This window comes from Apodemus sylvaticus, chromosome 9, assembly GCF_947179515.1.
Source record: "Apodemus sylvaticus chromosome 9, mApoSyl1.1, whole genome shotgun sequence".
Classification (NCBI taxonomy): Eukaryota; Metazoa; Chordata; class Mammalia; order Rodentia; family Muridae; genus Apodemus; species Apodemus sylvaticus.
Window position 1 is genome coordinate 9,191 of NC_067480.1, and position 21,860 is coordinate 31,050.

Consider the following 21,860-nt stretch of genomic DNA (forward strand, 5'->3'; position numbering starts at 1 on the left):
GAGAAGTCTATTTTTTAGTGTCATCTTGTGTCCAGTACACCATAAGTAGGACACAAATGGAAGACAGTACTGAGGGTATCCCCTGGTGGCTTCTACTGAGACAATTTCATTTAAGATGATGATGAAATACAAATTTTAAGAAACATGATATACTGTGTACAGCAAATTTCCTTAAGCAAATGTTCATGTGTGATGCATATTTTATTAGAACAATTTTATAATAGTTTTATAAATAATTTAATAGCTATATTATATATTATATATAAATATCTTTTTAAAAATAAAAATTTAAAGTAAAAATTAAACTTAAAAAAAGTTTTCACTGTCTAAGACAAATTGTTTCCAGGTGAGTCTTTGAAGCACATTTTCAGTAGCCTATTCCCAATGAGATCAGTACTCTAGCTGGAGGACAGGATGTGCAAACTTGCCCAATTATATGTATTTTGCATGACTATCCTTCCACACAAAAGGGAATATGATCTGTACTTTAGGTACTAATTAAAGCATGTAAGTAACATATCTTCTTCGAATAGCCATAGAGCCTTTTGCCATCTCAAATAAATTTCACCTACCTTCTTAGGGAGGGGAGACAAGAATTCTCCCTTTTTTGGGCAAGGGTTTGCATTCTTTTTAAAAAAAGATTTATTTATTATGTACAGTGCTCTGCCTACATGCCAGAACACATTACAGATGGCTATGAGCCACCATATGGTGGAAGTGCAGTTAGTGCATTTAACCTCTGACCCATCTCTCCACTCCATTTTTTAAAATTCATTTATTTTATATATGTGAATAGACTGTAGCTGTCTTCAGACATACCAGGAGAGGGCATCAGATTCCATTACAGATGGCTGTGAGCCACCATATGGTTGCTGGGAATTGAACTCAGGACCTCTGAAAGAACAGTCCATGCTCATAACTTCTCAGCCATCTCTCCAGTGCATTTTTATTATTAATATAATCTCCCAGTATCACTGTATCCAAATTTGTAGTAGACCAAGATGCCTAGAAGGAAGAAATATGCATTACACTCGACAACAGTTTTCAATAGCAGACTGTTAACTGTAACTGTGCACATCTGAAAACTGCTCTCTTAATTTGCTGATACAAAATTAATTGCTGAACACACTCCAAAGAAATAACTTTTTTTTTTTGAGACATGGTTTCTCTGTGTAGCCCTGGTTGTCCTGGAACTCACTCTGTAGAGCAGGCTGGCCTCAAACTCAGAAATCCACCTGCCTCTGCTTCCCAAGTGCTCGGATTGAAGGCATGCACCACCACTGCCCGGCTGCCATGAGAATCTTAAAGATACTCATTTCTATCCAATATGTGTCTGGGCTTAAATAAACACTAGTGTTTAAATAAAATAAACACTATCTAAAACTAGAGGGAAGCACCTTGGAACTCCTAACATAATGGGGTTGGTCCTCTCAGGCCAAGGATCCTTGATGCTGTTTAGAGCATCTCCTAGAGTCCCTGTCTGGCTTGAGAAGGCCTTTACCCTATTTCAAGCTCTATTCCCCCTTGTTCATTTTGGTGCCTCTTATTGTCTCAAGTGAAACGGGCTGCTTTATAACTAATGCTCAGGCTTACTCCATATCCTTATGGTAGTAGGCTTCAAGGAGCTAACAGAAGTGGAGGCATGACTGTATTCTCAGAGTCTACTACTCAATATTGTCACCACAGCAATTTCCCAAAGATTAGACAGTTATTTTCTAGCTCAGGGTTCCACATCCATGGATTTCTGCTTGAAAAACCTGGGCATCATATACACACCTATAATCTCAGCCTTCAAGAGGTAAGAGGATTTTTCAATTCAAGAAAACTCTAGGCTACATGTGAGATTCTATCTTAATACATCATTGTCCTTATTGGAGGACAGTAAAAAAAAAGAAATGGAAAGGAAAAGGAGATGTAAAAGAATATAGATGAGGAAAAGTGAAAGGAGAGAACAGAAGGAAAGGAAGAAGAGACTATTTAAAACATGTTATTTCTGTTATTAAACATGCAGACATCTATCTGCTTGTCAGTTTCTCTCCAGTGTGGTATCTTTTATGCTGTTTGTTTTATTTTGGGTTTTATTGCTGTGAAGATACCATGACCAAGGCAACTCTTATAAAGGACATTTAATTGGGGGTAGTACACAGATTCAGAGGTTCAGTCTATTATCATCAAGGCAGAAAGAACAGCAGTGTCCAAACAGACATGGTGCTGGAGGAGACAGAGTTCTACATCTTGATCAGAAGGCAGCCAGAAGATTCTTCTGCCCTGGGCGGAGTTTAAGCATAGAATCTCAGAGTCCACCCCTATAGTGACATGCCACATCTACTCCAGAAAGGCTATACTTCCTAATACTGCCACGTGCCATGGGCCAAGTATATTTAAAGCACCACACCTTTCAAGATCACTGTAAAGGCTTTACCCTATTGGTTATATTCATAGGGTTACTTTTTTCTTTCTTTTTAAAAAAGACTTATTTTATGCATGAGTACACAGTAGCTGTCTTCAGACACACCAGAAGAGGGCATTGGATCCTATTAAAGATGTTTGTGAGCCACCATGTGGTTGATGGAAATTGAACTCAGGACCTCTGGAAGAACAGTCGGTACTCTTAACAGCTGAGCCATCTCTTCAGTCCAGTTTACTCTTTAGTATGTGTTCTTTTATGTAGTTGGAGGTGACTTGATTGTGAATAGGCTTTACTATTTTGTCTACATTTGTAAGGTTTCTCTTCAGTATGAATTCTTTCATGTTTTCGAAGTTGAACATGAGAGGCAAAGGATTTACTACATTGTTTACATTCATAGGGTTTCTCTCCAGTATGTATTCTTTTATGTACTTGGAAGTAACTTTGATATGCAAAGGCTTTGCCACATTGATTACATTCATAGGGCTTCTCTCCAGTATGTGTTCTTTTATGTACTCGGAGAGTACTTTGATATGGAAAGGCTTTACCACATTGATTACATTTATAAGGTTTCTCTCCAGTATGTGTTATTTTATGCATTTTGAGATGACTGTGTCGTACAAAGGCTTTACCACATTGATTGCATTTGTAGGGTTTCTTTCCAGTATGTATTATTTTATGCATTCCAAGATTGTGATTGTGTGCAAAGGCTTTACCACATTGATTACATTTGTAGGGTTTCTCTCCAGTATGTGTTACTTTATGTACTTGGAGAGTTCTATGATATGCAAAGGTCTTACTACATTGATCACATTTGTAAGGTTTCTCTCCAGTATGTGTTATTATATGCATTTTGAGATGACAGTGTCGTGCAAAGGCTTTACCACATTCATTACATTTGTAAGGTCTCTCTCCATTATGAATTCTTTCATGTCTTTGAAGTTGAACATGAGAGGCAAAGGCTTTACCACATTGATTGCATTTGTAGGGTTTCTCTCCAGTATGTGTTGCTTTATGTACTTGGAAATAACTTTGATATGCAAAGGCTTTACCACATTGATTACATTTGTAAGGTTTCTCTCCAGTATGAATTCTTTTATGTTGTTGAAGTTGACCATGAGAGGCAAAGGATTTACTACATTGCTTACATTCATAAGGTTTCACTCCAGTATGAATTCTTTCATGTCTTTTAAGATCATTCTGACCTACAAAGGCTTTACTACATTCACTACATTTGTAAGGTTTCTCTCCAGTATGAATTCTTTCATGTTTTTGAAGTTGACTGTGAGAGGCAAAGGATTTACTACATTGCTTACATTCATAAGGTTTCACTCCAGTATGTATGGCTTTATGTGTTCGGAGACTACTGTTACACGTAAAGGCTTTACCACATTCATTACATTTGTAAGGTTTCTCTCCAGTATGAATTCTTTCATGTCTTTTAAGATCATTCTGACCTACAAAGGCTTTACCACATTGATCACATTTGTAAGGTTTCTCTCCAGTATGTATTCTTTTATGTACTTGGAGATGACAATGATGTGCAAAGGCTTTACCACATTGATCACATTTGTAGGGTTTCTCTCCAGTATGTGTTCTCTTATGTACTTGGAGAGCACTATGAGATGTAAAAGCTTTACCACACTGATCACATTTGTAAGGTTTCTCTCCAGTATGTGTTATTATATGCATATTGAGATGACAGTGTCGTGCAAAGGCTTTACCACATTGATTGCATTTGTAGGGTCTCTTTCCAGTATGTATTATTTTATGCATTCCAAGATTACGATGGTGTGCAAAAGCTTTACCACATTGATTACATTTGTAGGGTTTCTCTCCAGTATGTATTATTTTATGCTTTTGGAGATAACTGTGTTGTGCAAAGGCTTCACCATACTGAATACCTTCATAAGGTTTCTCTCCGGTATGAATTCTTTCATGCCTTTGAGGATAACTGTGATATGCAAAGGCTTTACCACACTGAGTATTTTCAGAGGGTTTCTCTCCAGTACGACTTCTTTCATGCCTGCAAAGATAATTGGCACATGTGAAAGCTTTACCACATTAACTAAACCGATTAATCTTTTTATCTGTAGGAATAAATTTTCTAATTTGGTCTAATTGTAAAGAGATATCACATCTTAAGATTTTTTTTTTTTCCGAGACAGGGTTTCTCTGTGTAGCCCTGGCTGTCCTGGAACTCACTCTGTAGACCAGGCTGGCCTCGAACTCAAGAAATCCGCCTGCTTCTGCCTCCCAAGTTCTGGGATTAAAGGTGTGTGCCACCACCACCTGGCACATCTTAAGATTTTTATCACTTTGTTTACATTCATGGTTTCCTCTTCATTATGGGTTGTTTTGCATACCTGTAAGAGTGTTATTACATGGCTCACATTTGTAGCATCCTTTTTTCTCTATGAGATTTTTCACAAATTTGAAGAGAAATGGAAGAGCTCGGAGCTTTACCACATTGAATACATTCATAAATTTTCCTATATTGTAAAATACACTACATTTTCATACTACATTGGCAAAGTGAACCAGTATAAACAGAAAATAATTTCTACAATCCTAGTACTCATAGGGATTTTCTGCAGTGTGAGTTTATGGATATATACCAACTGAAGTTGGAAAACCAACTAATTATAAATTTGTATCACAATGAGAAAGTTTGCTCAAATGTGGACTACTACATATATTTTAATAGTTCTGGGAGAGAGAGGGGTACATTGTTTCTTTCAATATCCCTATGCTCACATGTCTTGTATCCATTGTGACACAGGATATACCTATTAAAAAAAGAATAACAAATAAAAGATTTCCACATTGCATTCATATAATTTGGCTGTTTGTTCATCATACACATATGGTATAGGAACTGAAGTTTCTCCTCAACATTTTGACTCTCATAAACTGCCCCTCTCACTTAAACTTAGCAATGTTACTATATGAGCAATCAGCTTTACTATGGAATATTTGCTTATTAAAAACATATATATTATATATCACCTAATATATATCTTTTGCAATATATGAGTGGTATGAGACTAGATTGGCAGGTCTACAGAGTAGCAGTAATATGGTTATGATTCAAATGGCAATACCTGTTAAGGCATTGTCCCTTGTCTTCTTTTTTAAAGAAATGCCTCGAAAACACAAAGTAGACACCTGACATGGAGGTAGAAGGATTTGTGAGAATTTAATAATCAATACACTTAAAGAAGTGCTTTTTTTCCCCACACTGTTGCTTTTCTTTAAAAGTTCCAGGACACAATAACATTTCTTCAGAGGCATATTCATACCAACTTGCACATGAAAATTACCTTCCATGTCTTCTGGAACTTTGACAATGTTCTTCAGTATTTTGGTCTTCCCAATTGTAGCCTAAAATATAGTACCAGAAAATATGATATATTATTGGAAATTAGTCAAATTTAAGTTACTATCTTTAGGAAACTTGATTTATTCACATCATTCTTCCTCATTCTCAACTGAAATTACAGAAAAGCATAAATAACAAAGAAACAGTTGTTCCCTTATTTTAAAAAGTGAAAGAAAATTCAGTCATACCTACAGCATCGAGGTTCCTGTAGGTCTCCAACATCACATCTTTGTAGAGACTCTTCTGTGAAGGATCCAGCAAAGCCCATTCTTCTCGAGTGAAGTTCACATGCACGTCATCATAGGTCAATGCATCCTAAAATATTCCATATATGTGTACAACAGAAAACACGATACCAACATCACCATAAATGTATGCTTCATTGACAATATATTTGTATAATTCTGGTGCTTCCCTCACTGACTTCATGACTGAGAAGTTTTAATGTAATTACCAAGTCATCTTAGAAGGAAACTGAGTAATAAGGTTCACCTCTGTCATTTCTGTGCTCTTTGAATAGACTACAGCCTTACAAGAGAAATGCTAATTAACACACAGAGAGAGGGGGCAAGCAGTACTAAGTGCACATCAGAGAATTGTATGAACAATTACTAACTACAAAAAAATGATGGGCAAGCTGAACCTATTAGTTCACACCTTTAATCCCAGCACTCAGGAAGCAGAGGCAGGTATACCTCTGGTCTATCCAGGACAAACAGAGATACATAGACCCTGTCTCCCCTGAAATAATCAATCAAACAAACAAGAAAGATAGAAAGGACTCAGAGGTTTTTATTGGAGTTCCTACAAAGAATTACACATTCACTCCAGTTCTCTATTCATCTTCTAGAATCCTGAAGTGTCCCAGTTTAATTTGTAACAGTAACGAGATACTACTAAAAGGGGATGCATCTTTAAACAGATATAAATAGACAGACGAAAATATTGGCAATGTAAGTGTTGATCCTACATAGGACAGGAGATGGCTCAGCAGTGAAGAGCTCTTGCTGGTCTTGCAAGCTGGGCTCAATTGCCAGTAGTTACAATGGGGCTTCCTCACAACTATCTATTACTCCAAGTTTGGGAATTCTGAAGCCATATTCTGACTACTATGGGGACCAGGCATACATGATGTGCATATTCATGCATACAGACAAAATACTCATATTCATTTAAAATATCAAAACAAACACAACAGGTAGGAAGAATGTTATGCACCTGCAACCCAGTGACTCAGAAAGCTCAGGCAGTAAAAGTCAGGCAGTATTGATATCATGAATACATGCCATACTGAGAAACAGAATATTCGCTCTGGCAAATTTTAAAATTCACAACATGGATGAAGATTAACACAACATCAGATGCTTTACAGGTACCAAAACCTACATTCTATAACATCAGCCAATAATATAAAAACAAACAAACAAACAAACAAACAGCTAGGCATGTTGGGCCACATTTAATCCCAGAACTCTGGAGCCAGAGTCAGGTGGACTTTTAAGTTTGAGGCCACATGTTCTACACACCTACTTTCAGGACAGCTGGGGCTACATAGAGAAACTTTGTCCTCAAAAACAAAAACAATCAAATTAAAATTATAAAAACACCAGGCTTGCAAAATAGCTTAGCGCTGAATAACAATTGCTTCAACTGCATCTTATGTGATTTAGGGATAGAGTATATAATGGTGAAGGCAAGACAACATAAGAAGGAAGCTGACTGATCAGGTACAACTATAACACAGTAGACACACACACAGGAAATGGCTTGAGTTTATAGATACTCAAATCTCATCCCCAATAAGCAATGTAGAAACTTTCCTTCTACAAAGGCTTTGATTGAGAGGACTGAGTTGGCCAGAGCCAGGCTGACTCCATAACAAGCTGCAAACTGACAGTTTGGGAGAATAGGCCTAAGTTTCTGTTTCCTAGAACTGGAAAAGTCAATTCCAGGAAAACCACCCTCACAGGCAGCCAGTCAGGAGCTTCCAGGAGCTGCTTCTGCCACCAGTCCTGCGTTAAGCCTAAACCAAGAATAGTTAGTCAGTATTGGTTCCAAAAAGTCCCCCAAATTCCCCAGAACCTTAACCAATCTCAAAGACACCCATACCCCTGGAAATTGAGCCGACCAATTAGAATAAAGTTCACCTACTCCCCTCTGGAATTCCCCTAACTGGCTTTAAATTGAGCTTGTAAAGCTCACATGTCTGCATCAATCATAGTGAATGGTAGACCCCTGTATGATAGAATTCTGCAGAATAAAACACTTTTGCATACTATTTGAGTTGGGGTCTTCCTTCAGTGATTCTTGGACCCTAATATTATAAGATCTCCCAAAGAAAGCCACAAAAGAGAAACAAGTGTTCAAAGACATCACCCTATCTGGGAGCTTTTTGACTCAATCAACTACATTCTGATCATGGTCATCCATGATGAAAATGCACTTAGTTTAACTTCAATGACCCTAATAGTCTGCAGCATCTTGTGCATTCTTCAAATGTCCAAAGACTTTTATGACACTCAGTTTTTTTTTTTTTTTTTTTTTTTTTTTTTTTAAGATTTGTCAGCCGTGATAGAGCATGCCTTTAATCCCAGCACTTGGGAGGCAGAGACAGGAGGATTTCTGAGTTCAAGGCCAGTCTGGTCTACAGAGTGAGTTCCAGAACAGCCAGAGCTATACAGAGAAACCCTGTCTCAAAAAAACAAACACAAAAAAAAATTGTTTATTTCATTTATGAGTACACTGTAGCTATCTTCAGACACACCAGAAGAGGGCATCAGATCCCATTACAGATGGTTATGAGCCACCATGTGGCTGCTTGGAATTGAACTCAGGACTTCTGGAAGAGCAAGCAGCCAGTGCTCTTAACTGCTGAGCCATCTCTCCAGCCCCTCTTCTGACACTCTTGATTGCTACATCTTGTAAAATCACAAAGCAAGTTATATCTTTCCAACATACAAAGGCACAGAATGCCCCTTCCCATTCCAATAGAAAGTAATGTGTACACAGTGAGGGAAGACTGGGACAATGCAGGAAACCCAGGAGGACAAACACCAAACCCTGTAACTCTGCCTCAGACACAAGGGGCCTCCGTTTCAAAAGGCTTAATGGCCCTATCCCTGAAACTTCTCATACATCTGTCAGTTAGTTACTTGAACTCCCTATATGCAGCTCTCCATAGCAGTTGTCTCATAGCTTGGGTATCTCAACATCTTGTGGTCTCAAAATACAACTCAGGCTTCATCCTCACAGGTTCATGCAATGCACTCTGACAGTATCCTCCCTTACTGGGGCTCTGACTCTGACAAACATAGATGGCTGGAACAGGGCTGAACTGAAAACACAGGGGAAGAACCCATGACCTTAATTTTAACATCTTTCTTATTTCCAGAAATTGGGTGTTCCTGCCAAGTTTGTATTCTAAATTGGGATGGACTCCCCCATGCTTGGACCACAGTTGTAGCAGGTTTTGTATGACATTCCTTCCAGGGACTAGGAATCATTTTGCCTACTCCTACTTCCATTCATTGAAGGCTTAGCAGGAGGGTATGTTTCCTTTATGACACCTTCTTAGGCTTTCAGGACTCTGTCTCAGCATTTGGCTGCCATTTCAAACTACCCAGTGCTGTTTTTCTTTACAAGTCACAGACTTTGCCATTTATTTCTGCTCAACTTGTTGCTTTTTTTTCATTGTAGTCCTGAATGAGTTACTAGTAATAATCATCCAACAGATTCAATATTCCATCTAAGAAGTACAGCCAATTATTTTTTTTAAAAGATTTATTTATTATTATATCTAAGTACACTGTAGCTGTCTTCAGACACACCAGAAGAGGGAGTCAGATCTCATTACGGATGGTTGTGAGCCACCATGTGGGTGCTGGGATTTGAACTCAGGACCTTCGGAACAGCAGTCAGTGCTCTTAACCGCTGAGCCATCTCTCCAGTCCCCCAGCCAATTGTTTTTTAATTCTGCCTTATTCAATTTCTTAGAGCATGAGAAGAATAGGAAAGATTTGGAGTCAAATTACCACACAAATGACCTCTAGCTAAATTTTCATGGAGTCTATTTTCAACAGAAATCCTATGACCTCAGCTTCTGTCTGCATTACTTGCAAACTTCAATCTTCCAGATGCTACAACAACAGTCATTTAAGCTCTGAGTACAGCTTTCTATGCTGTTTGCCATCTCAAGTTCTGATATCTTCAACATTCCTCCAAAGAAGAACATTACCAGTTTCTGTCCAGCAACAAAATCACTTTTTGCGGTCCCCGCACCCTTGGTTCTAACTTGCTACTCTGCTACTTTGCTTAAATCTAACCAAAAGCTTTTCAGATAATGAACACGTTCACTTGTTTGGTCCTGTCAGATCCATCATTTTGGGAGCTTAGGATAGAAACTCAAACTTAAGAAAATAAGGCAAAAACCATGGACAAACATTGTTTCCTGCTTTGCCCTCTTGCTAGGTCACTCATGCTCAGCTAGCTCTCTTATGTAGCCCAGGCCCACTTAGGGATCCTGCCACCCTCAGTGGAAGAGCCTTCCCACATCAATCATCACTCAACACAATCTCTCACGGACACAGCCTCCAGCCATTTTGATGAGGGCATAACCTTGAGTGAGACTCCCTCAGGTGACTGTAGGCTCCAAAATACTGACAACTGAAGCTAATTAGAATACAGAGACAATAATATGTCAGAAAGTTTAAAAAACCCAAATCAAATGTGTTAACCATATCAATCACTTAAGTAGCAAAACCCCCAAAATTGCTAATTGCAACAACCCGAAGACAGAGTTGCCAAGAAATGAGGAGAGGCAATTCAGGGTAAAGAAGAGGAAACTAAAACTGTTTCCTCAAGGTTTCCTTGGGTATCAAAAACCCAAGAAGCTCATAGTAAGTTTTCAGAAGACAAAAATAGGTGAATGCCTATCATTTTCCAGAGAAACAACAATATAACTAGATTATAATGAATAAAATCACACAACATAGCACCACAAATTAAAGGAGACAGAAAGACAGACAAACATATAAGTCTTTTAAACATTAAGTACAAGACTATAATAAAAAATTTAAGAAATTATAGGCCAAGCCAGGCGGTGGTGGCACACGCCTGTAATCCCAGCACTCTGGAAGGCAGAGGCAGGTGGATTTCTGAGTTCGAGGCCAGCCTGGTCTACAGAGTGAGTTCCAGGACAGCCAGGGCTACACAGAGAAACCCTGTCTCGAAAAAACCAAATCCAAAAAACAAAACAAAACAAAACAAAACAACCCTCCCCCCAAAACCCAAACAAACAAAAAAACAAATTATGGGCCAAGCCAGGCAGTGGTGGTGCTCGCCTTTATTCCCAGCACTTGGGAGGCAGAGGCAGGTGGATTTCTGAGTTCGAGGCCAGCCTGGTCTATAGAGTGAGTTCCAGAACAGCCAGGGTTACACAGAGAAACCCTGTCTGGACCCCCCCCCCAAAAAAAAAATTACAGGCCAATACTCATCCTGTGTACTCTGTTTCTCCATTTTGCAAGTAATAGAAAGTAGAGTAGAAATGGCAAAACCCAGTCTATTGGACATACAGGCAGCCTAAGTGTACTGGCTGGTTTTGTGTGTCAACTTGACACAGGCTGGAGTTATCACAGAGAAAGGAGCTTCAGTTGGGAAAGTGCCTCCGTGAGATCCAGCTGTGGGGCATTTTCTCAATTAGTGATCAAAGTGGCCTCTTGTGGGTGGTACCATCCCTGGACTGGTATTCTTAGGTTCTATAAGAGAGCAGGCTGAGTAAGCCAGGGGAAGCAAGCCAGTAAGAAGCATACCTCCATGACTTTTGCATCAGCACCTGCTTCCTGACCTGCTTGAGTTCCAGTCCTGACTTCCTTTAGTGATGAACAGCAGCAAGTAAGTGTAAGCTCAATAAACCATTTTCTCCCCAACTTGCTTTGTGGTCATGATGTGTGTGCAGGAATAGAAACCCTGACTAAGACAAATTGGTAAAAGCATAGTGGGGTATTCTTGTGACAACCTGACCATGTTTTGAGAACTGTGGAAGAACTTTGGAACTTTGGGCTAGAAGATCCATTTGGTGTTAAGAACTCTTTGGGATGTTGTACAGGAGCTTGGAAGAGAATGTTGAGAACGGTGTAGAGGATGGAGGCCTGGCTTGTGAAATTTCAGAGGGAAGATTAAAGACTCTTATCAGGGCTGCTGCTATTTCGATTGTGAAGATTCAGCTGGGGCTGAAGAACCAGCTGTGATTAACAAGATACCACAACTACTAAAGCAAAAACTTTGCATTACTGGGACTATTGATGCTGGTTAGCTGGAGCTAAGAAACTAGCGGTAATTAAGAAGAGACCAGCATCATTGAGGTGACCTGTTCTGGGAAGCGTTTTCTAGGAGCACACAGAGACTATGTTCCAGAGATAACCAAGGTTGTACCTCATGCTGTGGCTGGACTTGGTAATGTTTAAGAGTCACCCAGGTGGTACTGGTTTTGAAGGCATGAAGGTTTTGATGCTTCACATTCTGAGAGGCCGTTGAAGGACATTGGTGAAGGTGCAGTCACAGTTGCAATTGATAACCCAGGACTTGAAGGGGTCATGCAAAGGAGTTGAGGCTTGGCACCATGAAGAGACCCTATGAGAGGCTATTAGTGAAGCCTAGTTACAGTGGAAGACATCAGTGGTTTGGAGATGTCAGTACCATGAATGACCACCAAGAACAGCAGCAGCAGTGGAATACACGCAGCTGGAGCCTAGAAGACAAGGTGTATGCTACAAAAGGCAGGGCTGGAGAAGTGACCCAAGCCCTAGGAGGAGCCCAGAAGATTGTGAGTTAGATCCCAGACATTGGATGGTTGAAGTCTGATTTTGCTTTTGATTGTGACTGTGCCCTGATATTTTTCCCTCTTGAAGAAAGAAGGTAATTCAGTGGAGTCTACAGTTAAGAGATTTTGAATTTTTAAAAGACCTTGAATTTTAAAAGATATTGAATATTTTAAAGGGATTGAACTTTTAATATACAAGGCTGTGGGACTTTTAAAGTTATTTAGATCTTGGGGATGAATAAGAAAGTAAGGGTTGAAGCTTAATGGTGATGTTTGTGTGTCAAGTTGACAAGGGGTCGATTGTACTGGCTGGTTTTGTGTGTCAACCTGACACAGGTTGGAGTTATCACAGAGAAAGGAGCTTCAGTCGGGGAAGTGCCTCCATGAGATTCAACTGTGGGGCATTTTCTCAATTAGTGATCAAGGGGGGAGGGCCTCTTGTGGATAGTACCATCCCTGGGCTGGTATTCTTGGGTTCTATAAGAGACCAGGCTGAGCAAGCCAGAGGAAGCAAGCCAGTAAAAAGCATCCCTCCATGGCCTCTGCATCAGCTCCTGCTTGAATTCTAGTCCTGACTTGTTTAGTGATGAATAGCAGCATGTACGTGTAAGTTCAATAAACCCTTTTCTCCTCAACTTGCTTCGTGGTCATGAAGTTTGTGCAGGAATAGAAACCCTAAGACACTAAAGAATAGGCAAAGATTGTTTTTAAAAACTAAATCCACATCTTATAGAGGCCTAATATACAAAGACCTCAAGAAACTAGGCTTTCCAAAGCAAAAAATTTCAATTAAAAAATGGGGTATAGATCTAAACAGAGAATTCCCAACAGAGGAATCTCAAAAAGCTAAAAAATACTTAAAGAAATCATTACCATCTTAGTCATTAGGAAAATGCAAATCAAAACTACTTTGAGAATCTATCTTGTACATGTCAGAACGGTTAAGATCAATAATACAAGTGACAGCTCATGCTAGAAAGATTGTAGAGAAAGGGGAACAACTCTCCACTGCTTGTGGGGTACAAACTAATATAGCCACTATGGAAATCAGTATTTCCTCAGAATCGTGGTTCCTCAGAACACTGAGAATCCAACTATCTCAAAACCCAGCTATACTGCTCTTGGGAATCTATCCAAAAGGTGCTCCACCCACCACAAGGACATTTGCTCAACTATGTTCATAGCATATTTATTCATACTAGCCAGAAACTGGAAACAACCTAAATATACCTCAACTAAAGAATGGACAAACAAAAAATGTGGTACAATGGCATATCACTCAGCTGTTTAAAAAAATGACAACATGAATTTACAGGCAAGTAAATGCAACTAAAAAAAGCCAACCTAAGTAAGGTATCCCATACCAAGAATGACAAACATGGCATGTATTCACTTATAAGTGGATATTACTTATTAGGTAATTAATAATCAAGCCGTACTACACAAACCCAGAGAGGCTAGGTAAAGGGGTGGGCTATGGGAAAGATCTCCTTCTAAGAGGGAAATTGAGTAGTTTTTGTGAGTAGACTGGAGTTTGATGGGAACAGGAATGGGAGGAATCAGTTGGGGGGATGCAGGGGTAAAGTACAATGCAGGGAGAAACAGTTGGAATTAGGGATAATTTGGGGATAAGTGTAAAAACCCAGTACAATAGCAACTTCCTGGATGCTAAAGGATGACCCTAATGAAGACCCCAAGTAGTGGAGGATAAGGAGTCTGAACTAACCATCCTTTGTAGTTAGTCAGGGTTTCAATGTTGGGAATGGGTTACATTTGAACTGTTGGCCAATGTGGTCCCTTGGAGATCCTTAAACAATCCATGCTGATGCTAGGACAAAACTTTGCTCTCAGATAACTGACAGCAGGGCCCCATCAAAGAGGACAATTTTCACACAGTTCACTGACTGTAGAAATCAAGCTGGGGCAGGCTTGGAGCCTTCACCCCTGTGTTCTAGTCTCTTTGAGGAGAGAAGGTACTCTACAGGTTACAGAAAGAGAAACCTGGACACCCCGCCACCCCCACCCCCCACCCCCCCCCACCACACACTTTGGCTGGCTGGTCAACTCAGCTGTTCTGACTCAAACTCCTCTTCATGCTAACCGATTCAAACTGCTTCTTTCACTTCTGACCGAATTGCAGTGCTTGGCCTCAAATGAACTCTAGCAATCTGTTCTCATCTTCTGGAACACTCTCATTCTCTAGCTCGTTCTTTCTTCACCTGTGTCTAGCTTGTTCTCTCTTTAGCCTGTCTCTGTAAACTCTCCAGGTAAAACTGACTTCTCCTCTCACCCTCTGAGCTGCTTCCTCTTATGTTGCCTCTCTTCCCTATCTTCTCTCTTGAGAGTTGGGCATATCCTATTCTGTCAGATCTTTCCCTGATTCATCATTTTGTCAGCTACTCAATTAGACATTGCTTTCAAACATGAGTGCTTCTTTCTAAAACTAACTTTATTTTCATCATTTGGGAACAAACCATAATTAGAATTTGGAGCCACACCATAATTAGAAACACCTTCTCTCTCCCCAACACCCCACCAACCCCCAAGTAAATTGGATAGTTTCTGTGTTCACAATGTGATCACAGGAGTTCATAACAAGCTCATCTTGGGCTCAGTTTATATCTGTGAAATCAGAAGCTTTGCTCTCAGCAATGTGAAATATATATCATTTAGGAAATAAAAGCAATCATTTTCTTGTGTTAGCTTTCACTAGTTTGGAATGTGGAATTACAGTGCTTCTCATTTCATTCCAAATGAATACTCTTGATTGTTTTCAAGAAAAACTAGTGTTTGAATAACTATTCAATAAAAATAAAAATTCAATGTTGTACAAAATTGCTATATTATATTATGCATTAAGAATAAATAAACCAATGTATAAAAATGTTAAATGTTTAAACACATTCTCCAAAGCAAAATCAAAGTGTTACCATCTAAGATAAGTTACTTAATGTAGCGAAAACAAAGAGATGAGTCAATTATCTAAGACTATTACATGTTTGTTCAACTGTAATTTATCATCAATATTTAAATTCAAACAAGTCAGTCTGTTCTTAAACTCATTTTTACTTTTTCATGCAGTATGACTCATTAGCAGAAAATAAATCCACTTTTTGCATTTTTACAGTATACTACAATACCACATTTGCTTCCCATCTATAACAACTCTTGTTACAGAAAGTGTAGATATTTCATTTCTCTTCTCCACATAATGTTCTAAATGAACATTAGAAAAACCCTTTGAAGAGGATTCTGTGCTAGATTCTGTGCTTTCTGCCCTTCTGTGGGAATTTGGCAGGAATTTGACATTGAGCTAGGACAAGGAAGTAGGTTCAGGCAGGAATTTGATTTTGGACAAGGATTTAGAAAGTAGGCTCAGACAAGAATATTTACATTTGGGTTAATACAAAGCTCAAGGTGAATTCAGCCTAGGAATGAGAGGCATTCTTTATCTTGGTCATCCTGATAAGCCTCCAATAACAAAGATCACAGGACTTTGCTTATAGCCATGTTTGTTCCTTGACCTAGAACTGACCTTATTATTTGCATGCACTTAAAATGATATAAAAGCAGGCTTGAGAAAAATAAAACCGCTTCACCCTCAGCACTGGCTGGAGTCATATTATAGTGTAGTCTAATTGTCTTCTTTTCAATCCTTGTTCCCTCCCCTGAGATCCTTCTGACTGACTGAGCTGGCTTGGCCACCCTTCATTTTTGATTGCTATCTGCAAGGTAGACAAGATGGTTCAAGTTCTCATATCCATCTGACAGTAAGAGTGCACTAAAGATTAAAATTATAAGGGAAAAAGAAATGGGCTGACAATGCTTAAGCTGTAATTACATGCCATTTTATGACCAATACAGTACTGACTGTGAGAGTATTTACAAGTGCTTAATCCTTTAACCATTGCTATTGCCTTCATTACTTTAGTACAAGGTCCCCTTGAGGCACCCAGCTTGTCCTCAACAAACGAGCACTGAGGTTAGACAACCATGAATACAACTGCAATGAACATGAGAATTCTGGTGCTTCTTAAAACTAATCTCAAGTGCATGGATACTATACAGAGGAGACTGCTAGAACCCATGGCAATTCTGTCATTTTTATGGGAACTCAGTAGAATGGGGTTGTATGGGTATAGGTATTCTATCCAAATGTATCGGAATACATATATTAAATATGTGCAATTTTATATCAACTATGAAAAATTGTCTTAACTAATTTTAGTTGATATCTATGGAAAATCCCAACCTACTGCTATTAGAGTTTATTGCTAATTCACAATCCTGTTATTATTGCTAATTCATATCCTTATTCATTGTTCAATTCTAGACAATGTTTTATTTTCACTTTTTGTTTTCTCAATTAAGTTATAGTTAGTGAGATATCATTTATGTAACCCTAACAATGTATTCTGTGTCACTAAAGTCTATGCTAAAGTCCTCTTTCTATGGCTTTGTACATTATTTCACATCAGTTTCAGTTCCACACATTAACAACTGTAAACAACACCATTATAGTGATGTTTTTAAAAAAGTATGTTGGGTATGTTTAATTTACAGCATAAATTCAAAACATTCTAAAGAAAACTCTAACAGGAAAGTTGATTCCAAAGCTATTTGCCCTGTGAAAAAAATCTAGAATTGTCATTAGAATTATGAATAGTACACATTTTGGCACAATATAAATTCCATCTGTATTTATCACAGAGCTATAACAATCAAAAACTTTGCATTTGTGAAAAAATGAGATGTAGAGAAAAAAGCCAAGAACAGCCCCAAATTATAGTCAAGTTTTAATCAAAAGACCTAAAGAAACTCAGCCAGGAAAAATGTCAACATGACCAATATTACCTATGATTGCATGTGTATACAAATGGAGTAAACACAGACTTTGCAACTCCCACAAAAATAACTCAAAGTGACCCTTAACATTTCTGACCCTCCAGCCACTACTGACCTCACTTCCAAAAAGAGGTCCCATGCTCTAGAGCTCTCTCTGTATGGAGGTGATCAGAAAGGTGGGCTACGGGTCTGCAGCACCTAATGCCCCCTTGTGATCTCCCACAAACCTAGCCCTACTGAGCCCACACACAAACCAAGGCTGAAGAATAATTTAATGTCTGCTTCCTGCCACGTGGATTATAGTACATGATGTAGAATCTGCCCTACCCACCTGTACACCACCACCAGGCACACTTAAGAAACCTCTGCATCTCAGAAACTTTTTGGACCCTGGAACTGAATTTCCCTGAATGACTCCATTCATTGTGACTGGTGATAGGGAAAAGGTAAAAGGATTTTAACCAAATATTGCTGAAGGATGATCTCCATAACCTCATCTCTATCAGTTTCTAAACTATTTGTAAAATTTACACACAAAACTGAATTTGCAATACAATGTTCAGTATTTCTAGAAACCAGATTTTCAGCTTTGAAATCTGTCTTCTGCACATCAAAAGCAATGGGCACACTGGGCAGTGATATTATAAGCAACACAGCTTCTTATAGCCAGAGTTGCAGAGCCTCCTCCCCACCAGGGAATCCACACTCGGGCAGGCTCAGAGGCTACTACATGTACCAAAAGAACTGGTTCACAGCGCATCACAGTCCAATCAGGTTGGATTCTGATTGCTTAGCCAACCTGTTCTTGGTGGCTGCCACAATCATGATGGCATGGGTTGTGATCTCCCTCACAGCTCTCTGATGAACTGCATCAGAGGAGAATATTAAAAGAACCTGCAAGCTACCTTCCACTGGTGCTCCTCCTGGTTGCTAGGTTGCCCAGAGGACAGTAGTAGCTCTCCTACTGGAGGAATAGAGATTAAATGACTCAGACAGCACAGGCCTTCCCAACTCTGCCCTTCCACCCCACCCTAGGGGCAGACAGAGCCCTAGTATGGTAAGTTTGTATTCTATTAGAATTTTCTCTCCCAGGTGTGGAGAGCTCTTGGTACTGCTTCTAGGAAAATAGCAAGAATATTGGACACTAGGCTAGGACAAGGAAGTAAGCTAAAAAAAAAAAAAAAATTATAGCAGAGGAATTCGTTCCTCAAATCTTGTCATATCTTGATCATCTTGATAAGACCCAGAATACTGTAACCAAGGAAACTTCATTTACACTTTTTCTTTGACTACCTTGTTTATGCCTTAGAACTGACCGTATTCTTTGTATGTATCAAGGCAGTCAAAGTGGATTTTGAAGATTTTGCAGCCTGATGAGGCATGGAAAGATAAGAGGAGGTGCACCTGAGGCTCAAGGAAGGTGCCTCTGGATAAGAACAGATATTCTGTGTATATTTTAGAAAATTGTTTCTGTTAGCTTGTGGTTTTGATTCTATGGTACTGTGGGGTATAAAAAGACTATGAAAAATAAACTCAAGTTCTGGTTGCTGCTGCAGCAGTAGTATTAACCAGTAGTCCTCCCAAATCTAACTCTTGGCTTTGCATCTTCTTTCTACCTTTCCTATCTTTAATCTTTGCTCGCCACATCAGAGACTGTTAGACTCATGCTGGGGAGTCCAGTATAAGGAAAGAAACTAGATTCAAGGATCTCTTTCTCCTCCATCCTTGTTTTTCTCCTATCTGATGTTAGGGGGTGGTGGTGGTGGTGATGGTGGTGAAATGGGAGGGGGTAGAGGGTTGTTGGATGCAGGGTAAGAGGATTAAGGGTGGGGGAAAAAGAAGAAACCATAATGCTAAAGGAGGAGCCAGACTAGGATGGATTTTACATTCCACATATGCTGCCAACCTTAAATCTCTTTTAGGTTTAGATTCCAGGTTAAGTTTTGAACAATTTAAATATAGACTGGAGACTGCAAGTCTAGCCACTTAGACAGGTGGGAAATTTACACAGCAAACATATTCCCAGGATCATTTCTTAAGTACACCAGTGCCCTAACACAGCAGGTTAGTGACAGTGTCCTAGGTGGAAGGTCTCAGATGATGAAAAACATCAGAAAAGGTTAAGGTAGAAAGTATAAAAGCTGGGGTGGGGAGGTCTTACACAAGCTATTTCTTATGCTAAGTAAACTTCTTAAGGATACCGTCATGTATACGATTTACATGAGGGAAAAAGGAGATGGGATGGGAAACATCTATGAAGTCAGCAGAAAGATGAAGAAACTATGAAGTTAGCATAAGCATTATACAATGGGACACACTCATGAGGAGTCTAATCAAACAGTGCTGTACAAGGGGAACTCAGTGTATCACAAAAACATTTCTGACCAAGCCTATAGTGGCCTTGGAACTGATAAGCACAGCCCCATATGGAGGGAAGACCTGTGTTTACAGAATCTGAAGCAAACACTCCCAAAGGCCCAGGCCCCAGACCATTACCAGTTCTCCCAAGCACATTCCTGGTTCTAAAAAAGGAGCTCTACACCTAGGGCCTCAGGGAAAGCTCCCAAGGACTAGGCCCCAGGCTGTTACAGGCTCTGCCAAGCATCTTCCTGGGTTTCAGAAGGAGCTAAGTCATTCTCCATACATGGGGACCTCAGTGTTGATCAGGCCAGCACTCAATACAACAGTGTTTTCTTTTTCTTTTTTCTCTTCTCTTCTCCTTCTCCTTCTCCTTCTCCTTCTCCTCCTTCTCCTTCTTCTCCTTCTTCTCCTTCTTCTCCTTCTTCTTCTTCTTCTCCTTCTTCTTCTTTCTTCTTCTTTCTTCTTCTTCTTTTTTTTACTTTTCAAATGGTTGTCACTAGGTATCATCTTGCCCAAGTGGCAGAGCTATGCTTTTCTCAAGAAGAAAACTGAGCTCTTGCTCTCTTGCCTCTTGCTCCCCTCTTGCTTCTCTCTTGCCCTCTTGGGCTCTTACCTTCCCCACCTCCTTTCCTCCTCTCTTCACCTGGTCATAGCTGGCCTCTACTTCTCTACTCTCTCTGCCCTTTTCTACCTCTACTACCCTCTTAACTCCCATCCCCATGCCCTGAATAAACTCTATTCTACACTAGAAGAAGAAAACTGAACTTTTATGGCACACCAGGCCTTACTGTTGATTGTGATCCTATAATGACCCATTGAGCAGCTTGTTAAGAGGCCTGCTCTTTGATATGGAGATGGGCCTTTGTTTCCTTTGTTAAGGTTTGGTGCCGTATTTCTGGACAATACTGGTGAACAAACATGTGTATCCTAGCATCCTAATCTTTAACTGCCCTGCTGAGCATATTACTTACCTGCAGGATGTTTTACAGGCAGCCCTCCCTCAGCTAAATTCTACTTGGTAGAATTCTACTATCTCCTAAGCTTTAGTAAATGCTTTACATCATCAATTCTACTCTTTTACATCACAGCTTGATACTGGATTGCTACCCAGCATATGAGATGCCTTTTACAACCTCCACAAAATTAACTCCAAATGGATTGTACACCTAAATGTCAAATGCTAAGAACAGAACTTGTAGAAACTAAGACTCTCTGAGTTTGGGATCATGCCAAGGATCTTTCTGCACACAAGCCAAATGCTCTTCACAGATGCAGCCCCGACAGTGAAGTTATTCAGAGGCTACAGCTGGGTTCAGCGACAGGCTAGGACCTCACAGGACCTCACCAGTGGTCACCGATTCCCACTCAGCCCCGGGAAAGATCCACCACGCCAGCTCCCGCTGCTCAGACCCCCGCTTCTTCCCATTGTTGGCGATGACCCTGTGCTCACCATGTAGCAACTTCGGAGCTTGCCTGAGCATGTTCCACAGCATCCAGCAGCAGGACAGAGAGCATAGCGAGCACAGCACACCATTCAGGACCATTCAAGCCTGCTCAGCTACTAAGCGAAACCGGCACCACCGCACCCGGAAAAACCCGCCTTCTCGCTGACGGGCAGGTTCGCCTAAAGGCTCTGATTGGCCAGTAAGTCTTGAGTGACTCGAGCACCTAGCTGCTTGCTCCTCCCCTATGTGGGCCGTGATCCTGTGCTCACCAGGTCCTGACTTCAGCTTGAGCTTCCCTCATTCAGTAAGCTGTTTGGCTTCTTCTTCTCGGAATCAAGGTAGACAGCTTGCATAGCCCATTACTCAACTTGCAGTGAAATTATCAGTCTGTCCCACAGTGGGAAGGCTGCCCAGGATATTAACAATTAAAGAGAGATTTTGGGAAACAATAGTTTTGTTGGGATTCAGACCCGGGGCCAGCTGCTGACGTGCATATATTTAACACACCAATGCTGGCTGGGTGGAGCGATCCAGCAGCCACCTGCGAACTGGGTTTACCTGAAAGGGGAGCCTGAAAATGAAAAGGTGGGGGGTGGGGGGGGG

General features: G+C 40.0%; 1 protein-coding gene across 2 annotated transcripts; it reads right to left on the reverse strand.

Annotated features, from left to right (window-relative positions):
• Nucleotides 1-2,111: 2,111 nt before the first annotated feature.
• On the reverse strand, nt 2,112-21,430 carry LOC127692588 (zinc finger protein 431-like). Of its 2 annotated transcripts, none has more exons than XM_052193073.1 (4): nt 21,263-21,430; nt 5,978-6,104; nt 5,731-5,791; nt 2,112-4,433 (listed from the first exon to the last, which is right to left on the reverse strand). In XM_052193073.1, exons 1-4 carry the CDS (start codon nt 21,344-21,346, stop codon nt 2,642-2,644), a joined length of 2,064 nt encoding a protein of 687 aa, XP_052049033.1. In that variant the 5' UTR covers nt 21,347-21,430; the 3' UTR covers nt 2,112-2,641. The 2 variants fall into 2 exon arrangements, with proteins under 2 accessions (XP_052049033.1, XP_052049034.1); XM_052193074.1 differs by lacking the exon at nt 21,263-21,430 and adding an exon at nt 5,512-5,575 and having other exon boundaries at nt 5,978-6,015.
• Between the last annotated feature and the right edge of the window lie 430 nt (nt 21,431-21,860).